Genomic DNA, 19,973 nt, shown 5'->3' with positions numbered 1-19,973 from the left:
AAGACTGGAAACAAACTAAATGTCCAACAATGTCCAAGATTGTTTAAGTAAATTATGGTACATTCATAATTGGAATCCTATGCAACTGTAAAAGACAAAGAATGACAAAGCTGTATGTATACTATCTGAATGCTTCAGGTGAAAACAGCAAAGCAGGAAGCGCATGACCAGTATAACACCGCTTGTATAAGTGAAAGAAATCGATAAATATCCATAGTTGTTTCTTATGTGTTAAATATCCGCAGAAGGAGTCACAGCAAACTGAAGACTCTGCCTGCCTTCAGGGAGGGGAAGAAAGGGGAGGCGGGTATCTTTTACTTTTAGATTATATATATGCATGAAAAATCCATGCATAAAATTTTATCTGTGCATAAGTACATATAATATATAGTGAATGCCATATATATATATATGGCATATATATATAAAATTAAATTTAAAATATAAAATATAATGAAGTAAATATTAAAACCTTTCTCCGGGGACTATTTACTGTGTTTCGGATCTTACTCTCCAGTGCTTCCCTATCCAAGACAATGACAAGCAACCCTGAAGCTTTTTCTGCACTCCTTCCAAAGGGGATCATTTTCTTTTCGTGTCTTAGCAATGCTGGTTTTGCTGAAGCTCATGTGGATAGAAACGGGGATGGACATAAAGAGACTGGCTGCAAACCACAGCCAAGCTCGGTGGGCGTGACCAGAGGACTGATGCAAACAGTGGGGAGACTTGGGGGTAGGGTGGGTTTCTAGCCCCTTAGGAAAAATGGTGGGTGGGCTCTGGTGGCATCAAATGACAACAGTTACCTCTTTCAAGGCAGCTTTATTTGGTATGTACTTCCCCTATTCTCTGAGAGAAAAATTAAACAGTGAGCAAGCATGTTTAGGGCATAGAGATAAATTCCAAGGGAATTGTTTAAATATTATATACATATATATTTTTTTCCTTTAATGCAACATAAATGACTTATCATCTGGAAGGGGCAACAGATTTAATTTTAATTACTTAAGAAAAACATACAATGGTCATAGCTAATTAGAAAAAGAAACAGGGGAATATATGAATATTGAATGTCAAGGGATCCTTAGGCCCGTAAAAGAGAATCTGACTCAAGTTTCTCAAGATACACTTCCACAGACATTTGCTGACAGCAGGGTTTTTAAGGACTCCATGTAAGTTTCATGTGCAATATTTATATGTTAATATTGCACTCTGCTTGGTTAACCTGGAGCAACACGAGGGGAGGGTAAAGAATTTCTTTCACATCTGATTTTTCAGAGAGGCAGCAAGTCTAGTGGTTAAAAACATGGACTCCCATGGTGGGCTGGCTGGGATCAAATCACAGCTCCTCCACTTACTGGCTTTAAGCCTCCCTGTGCCTCAGTTTCTTCATCTGTAAAGGGAGGATTACCATGGAAGTTACCACACTGGATTGAGGGGACTAGAAAATGAGTGTAATGACTGGTAGTAATGTGTAAGGCACTAGAATACTTTCATAACGTGCTGGCTGATGTGTTGTTATTCCAGCATCCAGCAAAGTGCTCAGCACACAACCGTCAGAGCCCAGAGGGGGAAGGAGGGAAGAACAGAAATTCCATAATCCATTGCATTTTCATCATGCTTAGGCTCCTGAGAATAGATATATTTAGTGCATAAAGGTGCCACATACTCCATTCTAATTTTTTGATGCAAATATCTCCTCCTTATCTCTAGCTTCGGTTCTCTTCTTCTTCTCCTCCTCCTCCTCCTCCTCCTCCTCCTCCTCCTCCTCCTCCTCCTCCTCCTCCTCCTCCTTCTTCTTCTTCTTCTTCTTCTTCTTCTTCTTCTTCTTCTTCTTCTTCTTCTTCTTCTTCTTCTTCTTCTTCTTCTTCTTCTTCTTCTTCTTCTTCTTCTTTTAGGGCAACTTATCCTTTCTGATTAATTTATCCTTTAAAATTTTTAATTATTAGCTTTTAGGAGGTGGGGGCATAAGATATGTATACACACACACATATATTTATAAAATATATAAGCAGTTACACTGAAATATCTTTTATATTTTACAAAGATCTCTCCTTATATCTCTATTCAATTTGGCCCAAGTCTGTGCAGATGTGTTCTTTGCAATAACTCAGTGACGCTCTTGCCAGCACCTGATGCTGTGAGATCATGTCTCAGCCTGCCCCACTTCAACCTTTTAAGCAATGTCTCCCTCATTCTGGCATTTCTAAAGGCAGATCAAAAATTAAAATAAACAATACATAGCATATATATTATAGTACGTTCTGACCTAAAGGCTTTTAATAGATCTACTATTTTTTTCTAGAATTCAAGGCTACCCACGATCTCTACCACATTCCAGGAATCTCAACTTATCTCTCATTACTTCTTAAAATAGACTTTGGAGACACATCCCCTTCACCATCACAAATTAGGGTTATTCCCAATCTCAACTGTTCCTCCTCCTTTTGAATCTCCACTCTGTTCATCCATGTGAATAACATGTGTTCTCAAGTTCAGTGTGTCTTATTTAATGCCCTAGACCAAATCCTCACTCATTAAATAAGCATCTCCTTTATCAAAAATTCATTATATTTCAGGCCCTGGGGATAAGATGATGAATAAAGTATTGTCCCTGCCCTGATGGAATTTATATTGCAGAGGAAGCCAGATGCCCCAGTGCATTTCTGGCAGAGGATGATACGGTAGAACCCACGCACACACAAAGCATAGCAGAAGTGCCTTGGAGGAAGAACTTTACTTTTCATGGTGACCACGAGCATACTGGAGGAAGACAGCTTTTGAACTCAGTGGTAAAGGATCACTAGGAGAATGTTAAGCTCACGAGACTTTGCAGGAAGAGGGAATATCATGAAGGCAATTTGTTATTTCCTGGAATATTGTTTTTCTCTGAATGCCTATGGTGATAAAGAAGATCTCTAATTTAGAAGCATAATCATATGTGGCTTTGGTTATAAAACGCTGTATGGATGCAATTTCTATGCAATTACATATAAGATAGTGACTATTATTTATATTCCCCTTAATGCTTCTAAGAAAATCTTAAACGTAAGTGATACTACAAAAACTGCTAGGCATTTTAGCTTAGAATATTTGGAATATATTTTAATAAAATATTCATAAAGCAAAACCATGACATATTTTGATATTTCAAAAGGCAGATCAAAATTATTGTCTTAATTACTCTGCCTCAGCCTAGGAGACATTTCTGAAGATTGTCACTGATCAAACCCAGATGACTCTTTGCTAAATGAAAACACTGAGTCACTGCTAACTGTTTCAAAATGCATCAGGGTGAGGAGAAATAACACTGCTTGGAATATTATAGGAATTTTGTTAGCTCAAAGACCAACCTGAATACACACAATGAATCATAAGTTTTCTCATTTGTCCCCGACAAAGGAGGGGCTTACTTCCTTTTTCCCTACCAGCATTCCATATGATTGAAACACAGAATTTCCACAGAGATCCTAGTCTCATCAGAAGCTCCCCCAAAGTCATAGCAATGTGAGAAATAGACAAGAAACGGGGGCCCATCTGTGTCACATGATACACAGGGACTGAAGTCTTATAAAATTTCAAACAAAAGAAGACACACAAAGGGTGATTTGTGTGGGATCAAGGGGAAACTTGAGAAGAGGGAAATGAACATTTGGTATATAGTCAGAGATTTTTATTAGAAAAACACTTAATAGAATTTACTAATTGTATGTGTAGTCACATAAACAAAAACAAGGAAAGAGTCCTTCATAATCACAGGAGTCCCTCAGATGGGTATAAAAGGGGACATGTGGCAAGGAGACTCACAAATTCAAGAAACTCACTCTCGTGGAACCTCACCCAAAAATTCACCCTCTGACACCATGGTCAGCTCCTGTTGTGGCTCCGTCTGTTCTGAGGAGGGCTGTGGCCAAGGCCTCTGCCAGGAGACCTGCTGCCGCCCCAGCTGCTGCCAGACCACCTGCTGCAGGACCACCTGCTACCGCCCCAGGTGCTGTGAGTCCAGCTGCTACCGCCCCCAGTGCTGCCAGTCCGTGTGCTGCCAGCCCACCTGCTGCCGCCCCAGGTGCTGTGAGTCCAGCTGCTGCCGCCCCATCTGCTGCCAGACCACCTGCCACCCCAGCTGTGGTGTGTCCAGCTGCTGCAGACCCCAGTGCTGCCAGCCCATCTGCTGCCAGCCCACCTGCTGCCGCCCCAGGTGCTGTGAGTCCATCAGCTGCTGCCGCCCCCAGTGCTGCCAGTCTGTGTGCTGCGAGCCCACGTGCTGCCGCCCCAGGTGCTGCATTTCCAGCTGTTGCCGCCCCAGCTGCTGCCAGACCACCTGCTGCAGGACAACGTGCTATCGCCCCAGGAGCTGTGAGTCAAGCTGCTGCCGCCCCAGACGCTGCATCTCCAGCTGCGAGCCCCAAACTTGCTGATGCTCCAGCAGCTCTGGTTCCAGCTGCTGCCGCCCCTCCTGCTGCATTTCCAGCTGTTGCCGCCCCTGCCTCTGCCTGAGCCCAGTCTGTGGCCAGGTCTCCTGCCACACCACTTGCTATCGCCCCACCTGTGTCATCTCCACCTGCCCCCGCCCCATGTGCTGTGCCTCCTCTTGCTGCTGATGCCCTGTGAACACCGTCTCTGTTACCCTCCGACTTCACAGATATAGACCCACCTACTGTGCTGACTCTTAGGACACATGGAGTGGGGTTGATGTTACTCAAATAAATTGGGCTTCGTGATGCCAGTGAGGAAGCCGCCCATGCCACTGAAGAAGATGGGTATGGCCCGGAGCACTGCTATAGTAACGGATTTTACCCTCCCACCTGACCATCGTAAATCATCCTGCTAACTTCCTTTTTATAGGACTTTTCTGTAACCTGGTCTATTTCTGTGCTAAAATAAAGTTATCCTTCCCTGCATTAAAAATTCAGTGTGATTTTTGTTCCTTTAAGATTTTGTCTTCAGGTCCTAGACAAGTGTATGTGACCTACACCTGCAGGACACACACCACGGTCTTGTCACTTCTCAATGAAAGATTTCAATCATCACTGCCTCATTCTTTCCTAGGTGCCTCCTAATTTCATGGGCAGACCACCTAACACTATAGATCTGACCTAGGGAAAGAACAAAAAAGGGAAAAGTAGAAGTTTGGCAGACTCCGTGTATATAAAAGCAAAAAGAACCCAGTGTACGGTTCACGCATCACGGCAGCTACCATAGGTGGCAATGTGCTGTTTATCACACTCTGCAAGTTTGTATTCAGACTTGCAAACCAAGTGAGCACTACTTCTGCCCCTTCTCATAGGAAAGTTTCAAAAGCTTGTGCACTCAAAGGACACACAGGTGACCTCGATGAGTGAAGCAGGTCCTGATAAGACAAGGTTTGGTGAAACCAGCAAACTGAAGAGCGTCTGACCACACCCGAGAGTAGAACTGCGCTCCTGTTAATTGTTTCTATGGGGAAATGGGAGCCAAAGCTTTGTCACTGAAAAGTTGAGTCTGCTTTCATCGATCTTTCCAGATGCCAATCATTTCGTTCACACATTTAAAAAGTATTTCTTGAGCATTTATTACATGGGAGACACTGTTAAAGGCACAAGGGTGACAGAGGAAACCAACACACAAAAACTCTCTGCACTAATGATGCTGATATTCTAACGGAGTTTCTCAACAAAAATCAATTTTTGATGTGTTTACATAAAAATATTTTTCTATACATTTCTCCCCACAGGCTTATACAAAATATTTTTCTCTGTGCTTTTTATATGAGTAAGATTAGCTTTAGAACCCCTTTTCAGAAGCAGGTGGCTGTGATTCAAATGGGGAAACAGTAACCAAAAGGACAGTTTTACTAATGATGACAGTTTTACCCTTCAAGCCCAGAGTCCCACTAAACCTGCCTAGTTTGGAAAGGCAGCTAATGGGGTAGGCTCACTGATGAGGAATAGAATGGAGATAAATCATCAGTTATTTACTTGGGTTCAGAACCAAACATAAATTTGGGCTCCCCTACTACCAAAAATTCCTGACACTAAGTGAACTTATACGAGTCATAAGGTCAGTGTACATTAATTAATTGTATTTTATACACTAGCCACAAATAATTACATAATTAAATTTAAATAAAGGCAATTCTATTTATATGTACACATAAGAAAAATTATCAGAAAATAGAGGGAAAGGAGATGGAATATGTAAGATAGAAAACTTTTGCCAATTGCTTATGGGAATTGACTAAGAGTTCTAATTTGATCCTAAGGCTTTGCAGGATGAAGAAGTAATCACGTAATTTCAGTATTTCTGAAAGTAGAGAATCAACTGACAGTAATCAAACAACTGGACTCCTAGGGTATTATACAAAGATACAGACAAAAGTAACCATTAGTACAAAATACAAAGCTTCCTAGCATCAAATGACACCCTAAGAGAGAATGAAAGAAAATAAAATGAACAGTGAAATATTAGATACAGAGATATAGAAATGGAGATGTATTTAATATATACATTATATATAATATATATTCACCATATGTACATATCAGTATTCATTATATATATATAACTATACAATATATACCACTATCTATGTTATATACAAAACACTAGATAAGTAAAGCCAAGCAAATTGATCAATTGCTCACACTAATACATGTAATAGGCTAACGAAGTTACATTCTGTCCACAGATGGACTACTTTGTGGCTGAGAAAGGAATGAAGAATATCTGAACACACTACTGTGAAGGAATCTCCAGGATAACTTGTTGAATGAGAACAAGAAAGTTGGAGCCAAGTGTGTATGTAAGACAACTATTTATCTAAGAAACAAAGGAGACACAAATATGAAAAAATTTACATTTAAAATATCAATAAGGAGGAAAACACTAAATTACAAGAAGAAGGATGCATGAGGGAGCAAGGAAATGCATGAAAGAAGCAGGAATAGGAACATGACTTCCTTCAATTGGAATCTCACTTTGTAGAACTTCTCTTAGAACCATAAATACTTAGCAAAATCATAAAACAAAGTCTAAATTCAGAAGTTGATTCCTAGAAATAAAAAGAAAACACTGACGGCGCCCATGCATGTAGAGGTGACATGTGGTTCAAGAGTTCATCTAAGGTGTTTACAGCTGGAGAGAGATAGGATGTAGTCAGATGTGCAGGTCTGAGTGTTCCAGATGAGATTGATACCAGGCAGAAAGGAGGAGCAGATGAAGTTTGTTTGTTTGTTTGTTTGTTTTTAAAGTATGTCCAGAAAAACCGTAAGAGAGGAGGAAGCTTGAGCTGGAACTTAAAGGAAAAATAAGAAGTTGCTGAGTTGATGTGAGAGGAGGGATTCTCTACACACATGTAACAGCACAATGAAAGGTATGGAGTAAGTACTGTTGACACGTCGTAGACTAATACAGCATTTAACAACCTTAATGCACTTCCATGTGAGCTGTTGGAGCACAGCAAGGACTTCATGGCTCCTCTCAGAAGACAGTCAACACAGTGACTACAGATCATTCAGCAGAGTATTGGGCATGCGGCCAGCACTCACAAATAGTACATTATCTCATTTTTCAGCGAACGTACAGAGGATGTAATTCACAATGCTTGTTTTAGAAATGAATTAATTCAAATTACTGAAAGAGTACCAGAAAGAGATGCTTTAAATAAAAACTTCTGTATAGTACAAAATCCACTGTCCATGTTATAAAAAGACAGGTCCAACACACTCACCTTTAGCATATATTGTGTGGAGAAGATTCCTGGGGGTAAAAGTCCATCTGTGTAAATGGTTCTTACCATCCAAACGGAAAAACTAATAGCTTACTCCTGCGGTCGGCATCACAGTGATGTTGGAACATCTCTTGTAACCCCTGATTCTCTAATCATCCAGGAAACACATCCAGTCTCCCCTCATTGTATAAAAGCATACTGTCAACAAGCCTCAACCCAAATCAGTCTCCCCTCATTGTACACAGAACCCAATGATGAGTCTTTCCTCCTACTTCCTTATCAACATTCCACCTGTCAGTAGTATGCATTTTCCCCACTTTGACATAAAAAGAGATTTGGCATGGTGATAGCTGTCCTCAAAGGATTGTCATGGAGTCATACACAAAGAAGGAACAAAATGACACATGTAAAAACTGAGTAATAGAATATCATATGACATTTCCAACTTAGAAGACACACTAGAGAGGAAGAAATACAAAAATAGTTTCACATGGTTTAAGAAGCTTCAGTGAATCGTAACACTAGAAAAAGGAAATGATGCTTTTCTTAGATATCGGTGTAATTAACATGATAAACATAATTATCAACTTAGTGATATTAATTGATTGCCCAGTAGGAAAAACAATGAGGAAAGGGTGTTGCTCATGGTAATGTCAGTTAACTGAATAGTATAAAAGGGGACAGGGGTTAGGAGACATTCAGACTCAAGAAAGCACCTCCGTGGAAACCCACTCGTGGAACCCCAATCCTCGCATTAACAACATGGTCAGCTCCTGCTGTGGCTCCATCTGTTCTGAGGAGGGATGTGGCCAAGGCCTCTGCCAGGAGACCTGCTGCCGCCCCAGCTGCTGCCAGACCACCTGCTGCAGGACCACCTGCTACCGCCCCAGGTGCTGTGAGTCCAGCTGCTGCAGACCCCAGTGCTGCCAGTCTGAGTGTTGCCAGCCCAGCTGTTGCCAACCCAGATGCTGCATCTCCAGCTGCTGCCGCCCCCAGTGCTGCCAGCCCATCTGCTGCCAGCCCACCTGCTACCGCCCCAGGTGCTGTGAGTCCAGCTGCTGCAGACCCCAGTGCTGCCAGTCCGTGTGCTGCCAGCCCACCTGCTGCCGTCCCAGGTGCTGTGAGTCCATCAGCTGCAGACCCCAGTGCTGCCACTCTGAGTGTTGCCAGCCCACCTGCTGCATTTCTAGCTGCTGCCGTCCCAGATGCTGTGATTCCAGCTCCTGTGGCTCCAGCTGCTGCCGCCCCTGCTGCTGCCTGCGCCCAGTCTGTGGCCAGGTCTCCTGCCACACCACTTGCTATCGCCCCACCTGTGTCATCTCCACCTGCCCCCGCCCCATGTGCTGTGCCTCCTCTTGCTGCTAATGCCCTGTGACCACCGTCTCTGTTACCCTCCGACTTCACAGATATAGACCCACCTACTGTGCTGACTCTTAGGACACATGGAGTGGGGTTGATGTTACTCAAATAAATTGGGCTTCGTGATGCCAGTGAGGAAGCCGCCCATGCCACTGAAGAAGATGGGTATGGCCCGGAGCACTGCTATAGTAACGGATTTTACCCTCCCACCTGACCATCGTAAATCATCCTGCTAACTTCCTTTTTATAGGACTTTTCTGTAACCTGGTCTATTTCTGTGCTAAAATAAAGTTATCCTTCCCTGCATTAAAAATTCAGTGTGATTTTTGTTCCTTTAAGATTTTGTCTTCAGGTCCTAGACAAGTGTATGTGACCTACACCTGCAGGACACACACCACGGTCTTGTCACTTCTCAATGAAAGATTTCAATCATCACTGCCTCATTCTTTCCTAGGTGCCTCCTAATTTCATGGGCAGACCACCTAACACTATAGATCTGACCTAGGGAAAGAACAAAAAAGGGAAAAGTAGAAGTTTGGCAGACTCCGTGTATATAAAAGCAAAAAGAACCCAGTGTACGGCTTCACGCATCACGGCAGCTACCATAGGTGGCAATGTGCTGTTTATCACACTCTGCAAGTTTGTATTCAGACTTGCAAACCAAGTGAGCACTACTTCTGCCCCTTCTCATAGGAAAGTTTCAAAAGCTTGTGCACTCAAAGGACACACAGGTGACCTCGATGAGTGAAGCAGGTCCTGATAAGACAAGGTTTGGTGAAACCAGCAAACTGAAGAGCGTCTGACCACACCCGAGAGTAGAACTGCGCTCCTGTTAATTGTTTCTATGGGGAAATGGGAGCCAAAGCTTTGTCACTGAAAAGTTGAGTCTGCTTTCATCGATCTTTCCAGATGCCAATCATTTCGTTCACACATTTAAAAAGTATTTCTTGAGCATTTATTACATGGGAGACACTGTTAAAGGCACAAGGGTGACAGAGGAAACCAACACACAAAAACTCTCTGCACTAATGATGCTGATATTCTAACGGAGTTTCTCAACAAAAATCAATTTTTGATGTGTTTACATAAAAATATTTTTCTATACATTTCTCCCCACAGGCTTATACAAAATATTTTTCTCTGTGCTTTTTATATGAGTAAGATTAGCTTTAGAACCCCTTTTCAGAAGCAGGTGGCTGTGATTCAAATGGGGAAACAGTAACCAAAAGGACAGTTTTACTAATGATGACAGTTTTACCCTTCAAGCCCAGAGTCCCACTAAACCTGCCTAGTTTGGAAAGGCAGCTAATGGGGTAGGCTCACTGATGAGGAATAGAATGGAGATAAATCATCAGTTATTTACTTGGGTTCAGAACCAAACATAAATTTGGGCTCCCCTACTACCAAAAATTCCTGACACTAAGTGAACTTATACGAGTCATAAGGTCAGTGTACATTAATTAATTGTATTTTATACACTAGCCACAAATAATTACATAATTAAATTTAAATAAAGGCAATTCTATTTATATGTACACATAAGAAAAATTATCAGAAAATAGAGGGAAAGGAGATGGAATATGTAAGATAGAAAACTTTTGCCAATTGCTTATGGGAATTGACTAAGAGTTCTAATTTGATCCTAAGGCTTTGCAGGATGAAGAAGTAATCACGTAATTTCAGTATTTCTGAAAGTAGAGAATCAACTGACAGTAATCAAACAACTGGACTCCTAGGGTATTATACAAAGATACAGACAAAAGTAACCATTAGTACAAAATACAAAGCTTCCTAGCATCAAATGACACCCTAAGAGAGAATGAAAGAAAATAAAATGAACAGTGAATTATTAGATACAGAGATATAGAAATGGAGATGTATTTAATATATACATTATATATAATATATATTCACCATATGTACATATCAGTATTCATTATATATATATAACTATACAATATATACCACTATCTATGTTATATACTAAAACACTAGATAAGTAAAGCCAAGCAAATTGATCAATTGCTCACACTAATACATGTAATAGGCTAACGAAGTTACATTCTGTCCACAGATGGACTACTTTGTGGCTGAGAAAGGAATGAAGAATATCTGAACACACTACTGTGAAGGAATCTCCAGGATAACTTGTTGAATGAGAACAAGAAAGTTGGAGCCAAGTGTGTATGTAAGACAACTATTTATCTAAGAAACAAAGGAGACACAAATATGAAAAAATTTACATTTAAAATATCAATAAGGAGGAAAACACTAAATTACAAGAAGAAGGATGCATGAGGGAGCAAGGAAATGCATGAAAGAAGCAGGAATAGGAACATGACTTCCTTCAATTGGAATCTCACTTTGTAGAACTTCTCTTAGAACCATAAATACTTAGCAAAATCATAAAACAAAGTCTAAATTCAGAAGTTGATTCCTAGAAATAAAAAGAAAACACTGACGGCGCCCATGCATGTAGAGGTGACATGTGGTTCAAGAGTTCATCTAAGGTGTTTACAGCTGGAGAGAGATAGGATGTAGTCAGATGTGCAGGTCTGAGTGTTCCAGATGAGATTGATACCAGGCAGAAAGGAGGAGCAGATGAAGTTTGTTTGTTTGTTTGTTTGTTTTTAAAGTATGTCCAGAAAAACCGTAAGAGAGGAGGAAGCTTGAGCTGGAACTTAAAGGAAAAATAAGAAGTTGCTGAGTTGATGTGAGAGGAGGGATTCTCTACACACATGTAACAGCACAATGAAAGGTATGGAGTAAGTACTGTTGACACGTCGTAGACTAATACAGCATTTAACAACCTTAATGCACTTCCATGTGAGCTGTTGGAGCACAGCAAGGACTTCATGGCTCCTCTCAGAAGACAGTCAACACAGTGACTACAGATCATTCAGCAGAGTATTGGGCATGCGGCCAGCACTCACAAATAGTACATTATCTCATTTTTCAGCGAACGTACAGAGGATGTAATTCACAATGCTTGTTTTAGAAATGAATTAATTCAAATTACTGAAAGAGTACCAGAAAGAGATGCTTTAAATAAAAACTTCTGTATAGTACAAAATCCACTGTCCATGTTATAAAAAGACAGGTCCAACACACTCACCTTTAGCATATATTGTGTGGAGAAGATTCCTGGGGGTAAAAGTCCATCTGTGTAAATGGTTCTTACCATCCAAACGGAAAAACTAATAGCTTACTCCTGCGGTCGGCATCACAGTGATGTTGGAACATCTCTTGTAACCCCTGATTCTCTAATCATCCAGGAAACACATCCAGTCTCCCCTCATTGTATAAAAGCATACTGTCAACAAGCCTCAACCCAAATCAGTCTCCCCTCATTGTACACAGAACCCAATGATGAGTCTTTCCTCCTACTTCCTTATCAACATTCCACCTGTCAGTAGTATGCATTTTCCCCACTTTGACATAAAAAGAGATTTGGCATGGTGATAGCTGTCCTCAAAGGATTGTCATGGAGTCATACACAAAGAAGGAACAAAATGACACATGTAAAAACTGAGTAATAGAATATCATATGACATTTCCAACTTAGAAGACACACTAGAGAGGAAGAAATACAAAAATAGTTTCACATGGTTTAAGAAGCTTCAGTGAATCGTAACACTAGAAAAAGGAAATGATGCTTTTCTTAGATATCGGTGTAATTAACATGATAAACATAATTATCAACTTAGTGATATTAATTGATTGCCCAGTAGGAAAAACAATGAGGAAAGGGTGTTGCTCATGGTAATGTCAGTTAACTGAATAGTATAAAAGGGGACAGGGGTTAGGAGACATTCAGACTCAAGAAAGCACCTCCGTGGAAACCCACTCGTGGAACCCCAATCCTCGCATTAACAACATGGTCAGCTCCTGCTGTGGCTCCATCTGTTCTGAGGAGGGATGTGGCCAAGGCCTCTGCCAGGAGACCTGCTGCCGCCCCAGCTGCTGCCAGACCACCTGCTGCAGGACCACCTGCTACCGCCCCAGGTGCTGTGAGTCCAGCTGCTGCAGACCCCAGTGCTGCCAGTCTGAGTGTTGCCAGCCCAGCTGTTGCCAACCCAGATGCTGCATCTCCAGCTGCTGCCGCCCCCAGTGCTGCCAGCCCATCTGCTGCCAGCCCACCTGCTACCGCCCCAGGTGCTGTGAGTCCAGCTGCTGCAGACCCCAGTGCTGCCAGTCCGTGTGCTGCCAGCCCACCTGCTGCCGTCCCAGGTGCTGTGAGTCCATCAGCTGCAGACCCCAGTGCTGCCACTCTGAGTGTTGCCAGCCCACCTGCTGCATTTCTAGCTGCTGCCGTCCCAGATGCTGTGATTCCAGCTCCTGTGGCTCCAGCTGCTGCCGCCCCTGCTGCTGCCTGCGCCCAGTCTGTGGCCAGGTCTCCTGCCACACCACTTGCTATCGCCCCACCTGTGTCATCTCCACCTGCCCCCGCCCCATGTGCTGTGCCTCCTCTTGCTGCTAATGCCCTGTGACCACCGTCTCTGTTACCCTCCGACTTCACAGATATAGACCCACCTACTGTGCTGACTCTTAGGACACATGGAGTGGGGTTGATGTTACTCAAATAAATTGGGCTTCGTGATGCCAGTGAGGAAGCCGCCCATGCCACTGAAGAAGATGGGTATGGCCCGGAGCACTGCTATAGTAACGGATTTTACCCTCCCACCTGACCATCGTAAATCATCCTGCTAACTTCCTTTTTATAGGACTTTTCTGTAACCTGGTCTATTTCTGTGCTAAAATAAAGTTATCCTTCCCTGCATTAAAAATTCAGTGTGATTTTTGTTCCTTTAAGATTTTGTCTTCAGGTCCTAGACAAGTGTATGTGACCTACACCTGCAGGACACACACCACGGTCTTGTCACTTCTCAATGAAAGATTTCAATCATCACTGCCTCATTCTTTCCTAGGTGCCTCCTAATTTCATGGGCAGACCACCTAACACTATAGATCTGACCTAGGGAAAGAACAAAAAAGGGAAAAGTAGAAGTTTGGCAGACTCCGTGTATATAAAAGCAAAAAGAACCCAGTGTACGGTTCACGCATCACGGCAGCTACCATAGGTGGCAATGTGCTGTTTATCACACTCTGCAAGTTTGTATTCAGACTTGCAAACCAAGTGAGCACTACTTCTGCCCCTTCTCATAGGAAAGTTTCAAAAGCTTGTGCACTCAAAGGACACACAGGTGACCTCGATGAGTGAAGCAGGTCCTGATAAGACAAGGTTTGGTGAAACCAGCAAACTGAAGAGCGTCTGACCACACCCGAGAGTAGAACTGCGCTCCTGTTAATTGTTTCTATGGGGAAATGGGAGCCAAAGCTTTGTCACTGAAAAGTTGAGTCTGCTTTCATCGATCTTTCCAGATGCCAATCATTTCGTTCACACATTTAAAAAGTATTTCTTGAGCATTTATTACATGGGAGACACTGTTAAAGGCACAAGGGTGACAGAGGAAACCAACACACAAAAACTCTCTGCACTAATGATGCTGATATTCTAACGGAGTTTCTCAACAAAAATCAATTTTTGATGTGTTTACATAAAAATATTTTTCTATACATTTCTCCCCACAGGCTTATACAAAATATTTTTCTCTGTGCTTTTTATATGAGTAAGATTAGCTTTAGAACCCCTTTTCAGAAGCAGGTGGCTGTGATTCAAATGGGGAAACAGTAACCAAAAGGACAGTTTTACTAATGATGACAGTTTTACCCTTCAAGCCCAGAGTCCCACTAAACCTGCCTAGTTTGGAAAGGCAGCTAATGGGGTAGGCTCACTGATGAGGAATAGAATGGAGATAAATCATCAGTTATTTACTTGGGTTCAGAACCAAACATAAATTTGGGCTCCCCTACTACCAAAAATTCCTGACACTAAGTGAACTTATACGAGTCATAAGGTCAGTGTACATTAATTAATTGTATTTTATACACTAGCCACAAATAATTACATAATTAAATTTAAATAAAGGCAATTCTATTTATATGTACACATAAGAAAAATTATCAGAAAATAGAGGGAAAGGAGATGGAATATGTAAGATAGAAAACTTTTGCCAATTGCTTATGGGAATTGACTAAGAGTTCTAATTTGATCCTAAGGCTTTGCAGGATGAAGAAGTAATCACGTAATTTCAGTATTTCTGAAAGTAGAGAATCAACTGACAGTAATCAAACAACTGGACTCCTAGGGTATTATACAAAGATACAGACAAAAGTAACCATTAGTACAAAATACAAAGCTTCCTAGCATCAAATGACACCCTAAGAGAGAATGAAAGAAAATAAAATGAACAGTGAAATATTAGATACAGAGATATAGAAATGGAGATGTATTTAATATATACATTATATATAATATATATTCACCATATGTACATATCAGTATTCATTATATATATATAACTATACAATATATACCACTATCTATGTTATATACAAAACACTAGATAAGTAAAGCCAAGCAAATTGATCAATTGCTCACACTAATACATGTAATAGGCTAACGAAGTTACATTCTGTCCACAGATGGACTACTTTGTGGCTGAGAAAGGAATGAAGAATATCTGAACACACTACTGTGAAGGAATCTCCAGGATAACTTGTTGAATGAGAACAAGAAAGTTGGAGCCAAGTGTGTATGTAAGACAACTATTTATCTAAGAAACAAAGGAGACACAAATATGAAAAAATTTACATTTAAAATATCAATAAGGAGGAAAACACTAAATTACAAGAAGAAGGATGCATGAGGGAGCAAGGAAATGCATGAAAGAAGCAGGAATAGGAACATGACTTCCTTCAATTGGAATCTCACTTTGTAGAACTTCTCTTAGAACCATAAATACTTAGCAAAATCATAAAACAAAGTCTAAATTCAGAAGTTGATTCCTAGAAATAAAAAGAAAACACTGACGGCGCCCATGCATGTAGAGGTGACATGTGGTTCAAGAGTTCATCTAAGGTGTTTACAGCTGGAGAGAGATAGGATGTAGTCAGATGTGCAGGTCTGAGTGTTCCAGATGAGATTGATACCAGGCAGAAAGGAGGAGCAGATGAAGTTTGTTTGTTTGTTTGTTTGTTTTTAAAGTATGTCCAGAAAAACCGTAAGAGAGGAGGAAGCTTGAGCTGGAACTTAAAGGAAAAATAAGAAGTTGCTGAGTTGATGTGAGAGGAGGGATTCTCTACACACATGTAACAGCACAATGAAAGGTATGGAGTAAGTACTGTTGACACGTCGTAGACTAATACAGCATTTAACAACCTTAATGCACTTCCATGTGAGCTGTTGGAGCACAGCAAGGACTTCATGGCTCCTCTCAGAAGACAGTCAACACAGTGACTACAGATCATTCAGCAGAGTATTGGGCATGCGGCCAGCACTCACAAATAGTACATTATCTCATTTTTCAGCGAACGTACAGAGGATGTAATTCACAATGCTTGTTTTAGAAATGAATTAATTCAAATTACTGAAAGAGTACCAGAAAGAGATGCTTTAAATAAAAACTTCTGTATAGTACAAAATCCACTGTCCATGTTATAAAAAGACAGGTCCAACACACTCACCTTTAGCATATATTGTGTGGAGAAGATTCCTGGGGGTAAAAGTCCATCTGTGTAAATGGTTCTTACCATCCAAACGGAAAAACTAATAGCTTACTCCTGCGGTCGGCATCACAGTGATGTTGGAACATCTCTTGTAACCCCTGATTCTCTAATCATCCAGGAAACACATCCAGTCTCCCCTCATTGTATAAAAGCATACTGTCAACAAGCCTCAACCCAAATCAGTCTCCCCTCATTGTACACAGAACCCAATGATGAGTCTTTCCTCCTACTTCCTTATCAACATTCCACCTGTCAGTAGTATGCATTTTCCCCACTTTGACATAAAAAGAGATTTGGCATGGTGATAGCTGTCCTCAAAGGATTGTCATGGAGTCATACACAAAGAAGGAACAAAATGACACATGTAAAAACTGAGTAATAGAATATCATATGACATTTCCAACTTAGAAGACACACTAGAGAGGAAGAAATACAAAAATAGTTTCACATGGTTTAAGAAGCTTCAGTGAATCGTAACACTAGAAAAAGGAAATGATGCTTTTCTTAGATATCGGTGTAATTAACATGATAAACATAATTATCAACTTAGTGATATTAATTGATTGCCCAGTAGGAAAAACAATGAGGAAAGGGTGTTGCTCATGGTAATGTCAGTTAACTGAATAGTATAAAAGGGGACAGGGGTTAGGAGACATTCAGACTCAAGAAAGCACCTCCGTGGAAACCCACTCGTGGAACCCCAATCCTCGCATTAACAACATGGTCAGCTCCTGCTGTGGCTCCATCTGTTCTGAGGAGGGATGTGGCCAAGGCCTCTGCCAGGAGACCTGCTGCCGCCCCAGCTGCTGCCAGACCACCTGCTGCAGGACCACCTGCTACCGCCCCAGGTGCTGTGAGTCCAGCTGCTGCAGACCCCAGTGCTGCCAGTCTGAGTGTTGCCAGCCCAGCTGTTGCCAACCCAGATGCTGCATCTCCAGCTGCTGCCTGCCCCCAGTGCTGCCAGCCCATCTGCTGCCAGCCCACCTGCTACCGCCCCAGGTGCTGTGAGTCCAGCTGCTGCAGACCCCAGTGCTGCCAGTCCGTGTGCTGCCAGCCCACCTGCTGCCGTCCCAGGTGCTGTGAGTCCATCAGCTGCAGACCCCAGTGCTGCCACTCTGAGTGTTGCCAGCCCACCTGCTGCATTTCTAGCTGCTGCCGTCCCAGATGCTGTGATTCCAGCTCCTGTGGCTCCAGCTGCTGCCGCCCCTGCTGCTGCCTGCGCCCAGTCTGTGGCCAGGTCTCCTGCCACACCACTTGCTATCGCCCCACCTGTGTCATCTCCACCTGCCCCCGCCCCATGTGCTGTGCCTCCTCTTGCTGCTAATGCCCTGTGACCACCGTCTCTGTTACCCTCCGACTTCACAGATATAGACCCACCTACTGTGCTGACTCTTAGGACACATGGAGTGGGGTTGATGTTACTCAAATAAATTGGGCTTCGTGATGCCAGTGAGGAAGCCGCCCATGCCACTGAAGAAGATGGGTATGGCCCGGAGCACTGCTATAGTAACGGATTTTACCCTCCCACCTGACCATCGTAAATCATCCTGCTAACTTCCTTTTTATAGGACTTTTCTGTAACCTGGTCTATTTCTGTGCTAAAATAAAGTTATCCTTCCCTGCATTAAAAATTCAGTGTGATTTTTGTTCCTTTAAGATTTTGTCTTCAGGTCCTAGACAAGTGTATGTGACCTACACCTGCAGGACACACACCACGGTCTTGTCACTTCTCAATGAAAGATTTCAATCATCACTGCCTCATTCTTTCCTAGGTGCCTCCTAATTTCATGGGCAGACCACCTAACACTATAGATCTGACCTAGGGAAAGAACAAAAAAGGGAAAAGTAGAAGTTTGGCAGACTCCGTGTATATAAAAGCAAAAAGAACCCAGTGTACGGTTCACGCATCACGGCAGCTACCATAGGTGGCAATGTGCTGTTTATCACACTCTGCAAGTTTGTATTCAGACTTGCAAACCAAGTGAGCACTACTTCTGCCCCTTCTCATAGGAAAGTTTCAAAAGCTTGTGCACTCAAAGGACACACAGGTGACCTCGATGAGTGAAGCAGGTCCTGATAAGACAAGGTTTGGTGAAACCAGCAAACTGAAGAGCGTCTGACCACACCCGAGAGTAGAACTGCGCTCCTGTTAATTGTTTCTATGGGGAAATGGGAGCCAAAGCTTTGTCACTGAAAAGTTGAGTCTGCTTTCATCGATCTTTCCAGATGCCAATCATTTCGTTCACACATTTAAAAAGTATTTCTTGAGCATTTATTACATGGGAGACACTGTTAAAGGCACAAGGGTGACAGAGGAAACCAACACACAAAAACTCTCTGCACTAATGATGCTGATATTCTTTTTTAGTTTTTACATTTTTTATTGATTTATAATCATTTTGCAATGTTGTGTCAAATTCCAGTGTTCAGCACAATTTTTCAGTCATTCATGGACATATACACACTCACTGTCACCTTTTTTCCTCTGTGAGTTATCATAACATTTTGTGTATATTTCCCTGTGCTATACAGTGTAATCTTGCTTATCTATTCTACAATTTTGAAATCCCAGTCTATGCCTTCCTACCCTCCACCCCCCTGGCAACTACAAGTCTGTATTCTCTGTCTATGAGTCTATTTCTGTCCTGTATTTATGCTTTGTTTTTGTTTGTTTGTTTGTTTTTGTTTTTTAGATTCCCCATATGAGCGATCTCATATGGTATTTTTCTTTCTGTTTCTGCCTTACTTCACTTAGAATGACATTCTCCAGGGGCATCCATGTTGCTGCACATGGCATTATGTTTTCAGTTTTTATGGCTGAGTAGTATTCCATTGTATAAATATACCACTTCTTCTTTATCCAGTCACCTGTTGATGGACATTTAGGCTGTTTCCATGTTTTGGCTATTGTAAATGGTGCTGCTATGAACATTGGGGTGAAGGTGTCATCCTGAAGTAGATTTCCTTCTGGATACAAGCCCAGGAGTGGGATTCGTGGGTCATATGGTAAGTCTATTCCTAGTCTTTTGAGGAATCTCCACACTGTTTTCCATAGTGGCTGCACCAAACTGCATTCCCACCAGCAGTGTAGGAGGGTTCCCCTTTCTCCACAGCCTCTCCAGCATTTGTCATTTGTGGATTTTTGAATGACGGCCATTCTGACTGGTGTGAGGTGATACCTCATTGTAGTTTTGATTTGCATTTCTCTGATAATTAGTGATATTGAGCATTTTTTCATGTGCCTTTTGATCATTTGTATGTCTTCCTTGGAGAATTGCTT

The 19,973-nt window shown here is 41.9% G+C and overlaps 3 protein-coding genes and 1 pseudogene across 3 annotated transcripts; all 4 read left to right on the top strand.

Moving 5' to 3' along the window:
• The first annotated feature begins 3,790 nt into the window (after positions 1–3,790).
• LOC116669162 (keratin-associated protein 4-7-like) lies at positions 3,791–4,905 on the top strand. Its single transcript, XM_032498159.1, has one exon. It carries the CDS (start codon positions 3,861–3,863, stop codon positions 4,413–4,415), a length of 555 nt encoding a protein of 184 aa, XP_032354050.1. The 5' UTR covers positions 3,791–3,860; the 3' UTR covers positions 4,416–4,905.
• A 3,486-nt stretch (positions 4,906–8,391) lies between these two features.
• LOC116669164 (keratin-associated protein 4-7-like) lies at positions 8,392–9,377 on the top strand. The gene has a single exon (XM_032498160.1). The coding sequence runs from the start codon at positions 8,468–8,470 to the stop codon at positions 9,068–9,070; it is 603 nt and encodes a 200-aa protein (XP_032354051.1). The 5' UTR covers positions 8,392–8,467; the 3' UTR covers positions 9,071–9,377.
• Positions 9,378–12,864: 3,487 nt separating this feature from the next.
• On the top strand, positions 12,865–13,851 carry LOC116669165 (keratin-associated protein 4-7-like). Its single transcript, XM_032498161.1, has one exon. The coding sequence runs from the start codon at positions 12,942–12,944 to the stop codon at positions 13,542–13,544; it is 603 nt and encodes a 200-aa protein (XP_032354052.1). The 5' UTR covers positions 12,865–12,941; the 3' UTR covers positions 13,545–13,851.
• Positions 13,852–17,337: 3,486 nt separating this feature from the next.
• LOC116669163 lies at positions 17,338–18,324 on the top strand (annotated as a pseudogene).
• Positions 18,325–19,973: the final 1,649 nt, after the last annotated feature.

Source organism: Camelus ferus, chromosome 16 (assembly GCF_009834535.1).
Source record: "Camelus ferus isolate YT-003-E chromosome 16, BCGSAC_Cfer_1.0, whole genome shotgun sequence".
Lineage (NCBI taxonomy): Eukaryota > Metazoa > Chordata > Mammalia > Artiodactyla > Camelidae > Camelus > Camelus ferus.
Note: the sequence above shows the minus strand (reverse complement) of the source record. Positions and strands in the feature narration are given on the sequence as shown.

What these genes read in the sequence shown, in the direction of transcription:
- LOC116669165 (XM_032498161.1), top strand. Translation starts at nt 12,942, where the DNA reads ATGGTCAGCTCCTGCTGTGGCTCCATCTGTTCTGAGGAGGGATGTGGC.
- LOC116669164 (XM_032498160.1), top strand. Translation starts at nt 8,468, where the DNA reads ATGGTCAGCTCCTGCTGTGGCTCCATCTGTTCTGAGGAGGGATGTGGC.
- LOC116669162 (XM_032498159.1), top strand. Translation starts at nt 3,861, where the DNA reads ATGGTCAGCTCCTGTTGTGGCTCCGTCTGTTCTGAGGAGGGCTGTGGC.